The sequence below is a fragment of the Otolemur garnettii genome, unplaced genomic scaffold, assembly GCF_000181295.1.
Source record: "Otolemur garnettii isolate 467f Iridium unplaced genomic scaffold, OtoGar3 scaffold00245, whole genome shotgun sequence".
NCBI lineage: Eukaryota > Metazoa > Chordata > Mammalia > Primates > Galagidae > Otolemur > Otolemur garnettii.
In genome coordinates, this window is record NW_003852640.1 from 869,057 (window position 1) to 871,755 (window position 2,699).

Below are 2,699 nucleotides of genomic sequence, written 5' to 3' on the forward strand. Positions count from 1 at the left end.
CTTAGGTGATTCTCTTGCCTCAGCCTCCCGAGTAGCTGGGACTACAGGCGCCCACCACTATGCCCAGCTATTTTTTGTTGCAGTTTGGCCGGGGCTGGGTTCAAACCCACCACCCACTCTCAGTATATGGGGCCGGCACCTTACTCACTGAGCCACAGGTGCCATCAGAGGTATAATATTTAAAACTAGGGAAGCCTGTGTGCCTGTGATTCATAGGGGAAATGGAATGCCAGCCCTACACCACTTTCAGGTTGGATGGCAGGGAACCAGTGAGTAGGAAGTAGGGGAGGAAAACGGCAAGGGGGTGAGTACACACGGGCCTGAGGGGCTTTAGGGTCCTGCTGGAAAGTCCCAAGTTCTTTGAAATGTGTTTAGTTTCAAGTGAATTAAGTTCCAATGCTTGTTGTGCCCGTAGGATCTTCTGAGGGGATCTTCACTTCTAGTAAGTACAGTGTTGAAGCCACATGGTGGGCTGGGTGGGGGCAGGGTGCAGAACCTGAACCCAGAGCCTGGTAACAGCAGTGATTAAGATGAACCAGAGGGGTGGATGACCCAATTTAGGAACTCAGAGAGGTATGAAGGAGTTATCAGTCTCAAATGCCATATAGAGATGGAGAAGGATGCAGCACCTACGAAGCTCCCTGTGATCTCTGTAAACAGCAGCTTCAGGATCAATTGCCATGCTGTAGAGTCTTAAATAGGCAGAGACCAGAAAGAGCAAAGTCATCTTCTGAGGGAAGGAGGAAGGTTTCATGACTGATGGTGCATAGACGGGAGAGCCAAGAAGGGAGGTCAGGTTGCTGCAGGGGTTGAGCGACGGTTCTGAGCACACAAGGAGAAGTTCATCTTGGATGGGAAAGAACGTAGCCTTCTCCAGGTCAGGAAAGACATTGTAATGCAGGTAAGTGGGTATAACAACCACTGGCATTTCTTTACCTGTTCTTGCCCTTGGTAACCTTTTTTTTTGAGACAGAGCCTCAAGCTATTTCCTTGGGTAGAGTGCCGTAGCATCACTCTCACAGCAACCTCCAACTCCTGGGCTCAAGCGAGTCTCCTGCCTCTGCCTCCCAAGTAGCTGGGACCACAGGCGCCCGCCACAATGCCTGGTTATTTATTTATTTTTTTTGTCTGCAGCCATCATTGTTGTTTGGCAGGCCCGGGCTGGATTCGAACCCGCCACCTTATGTCTAAGTGGCTGGCGCCTTAGCCACTTGAGCCCCAGGCGCCAAGCCGGTAACTTTAACTAATATACCAAGGCAGCCATAGATTCTTGTAGCTGCACCCTGGGACAGACTTCTTTGCCCCCAGAAATTCTCTCTCTGATAACTTCCATGCTGACCACTCTCTGCCATAGCTTTCCATTCCTTCAGAGCCTCCCTGTTCCTGTCACTGCACTCAAGTGTGTAGCCTCTGAGTGCCCTCCTACCCTCAGTCTCTATACTCTAGGCCTAACCCACAGATCACCACTTCAGTTTTTCTGAAAACACCTGCAATTTCTTTGTCCATTCTTCTGCCTCACTCTCCTCTGTAAATCTCTAGCCACAGGGCTTATGACTCACATTAACAAATTCCCAAACCGTAAGCTTCAGTCTTAGTTTCTATCTTCAGCTTCTAGACTTAGGGCATCTGTTGCCTACTGGCTGTTTCCAACTGGAGAGTAAGTGGGGAGAAAGATGGGGTACTAATGGCAAGGGATGGGGGGCCTGGGGTGGGGAGGCTGAGGATTAATGACATGTTGGACCCAGTAGAGAAGCACATTTGGATTCCAGAGCTGGGAAATTCTCAGTCTTTGGAGGTGTTTGGAAGTGTCCCTTCAGTTGAGGAAAGAAGTGTGGGTAGGGACATCTGTCATCAGGTGAATGAGAATGGGGGCTAGTTTTGCCCTTTCATCCTGACGGTCCTGTGTCCTCACCCTCCTCTCACCTGGTGGGACCAGTGTCCCGCAAGTTTGTTACTATCTATCTAATCCCTTAGTGACTTCTCGACCCCAGCACACAATCTGTCCTCTCTGGCTCAGCCTCACCCTTCCCTTCCCTCCCCACTCTCCGTGGACCCAGGACTCTTACTCTGGTGTGAAGGAGCACCTGCTGCTGCCTCGCTAAGCCCATTGGTGAATCCACTGATGCCAAGGCCACCTGCCTGAGTCTTGATTGCAGACTTGAGCTCGTGATTCTCCCGAATGAGCCGCACCAGCTTCTTCAGTTCCTCATTTTCCCGCACCAGCTTCTCTATCTGTTGCCGAAGCCCCTCATAATTGGCAAGTAGAGACATGCCCCGGGGCAGCGGGAGGGGTGCGGCCCACGGGAGGGCACTGCACCTGGAGGTTGCCCAGGGCCCCGGGCCTTGCCCGGGCTGAAGGAGGGCACAGAGTCTGCAAGGCTGGTCCAGTGGGCCCTGGGTATTGTGAGGTCAGAGACTGTGCCCTCCTCTTTGCTCTCTCTGCTCTAACAGGCTCAGCTCTCTGTGCCTGCAGGACTCTGCATAGGCCTTACCCCAGCCTAAAATACCCTGATTCCTTCCTTGCCTGGCTAACTTCACTGTCAAGGTGCCTTTTCTCTGAAGCCTCTTCTTTCCTGCTGCAAACTAATCACTGCCCACTGGTCTTCCCCAGCAGATGTGTCCTGTGTCTTTTTTTTTTTTTTTTTTTTTTTGAGACGGAGCCTCAAGCTATCCCCCTGGGTAGAGTGCCATGGCATCAC

The 2,699-nt window shown here is 51.7% G+C and overlaps 1 protein-coding gene across 1 annotated transcript in view; it reads right to left on the reverse strand.

The window, feature by feature from the left end:
• Positions 1–2,271, reverse strand: part of SPATC1 (spermatogenesis and centriole associated 1) — a 23,266-nt gene extending 20,995 nt beyond the window's left edge. Inside the window, exon 1 of the mRNA XM_003802365.1 lies at positions 2,061–2,271. Coding sequence (XP_003802413.1) covers positions 2,061–2,271 — 211 coding nt within the window. The remainder of the gene's footprint in view (positions 1–2,060) is intronic.
• Between the last annotated feature and the right edge of the window lie 428 nt (positions 2,272–2,699).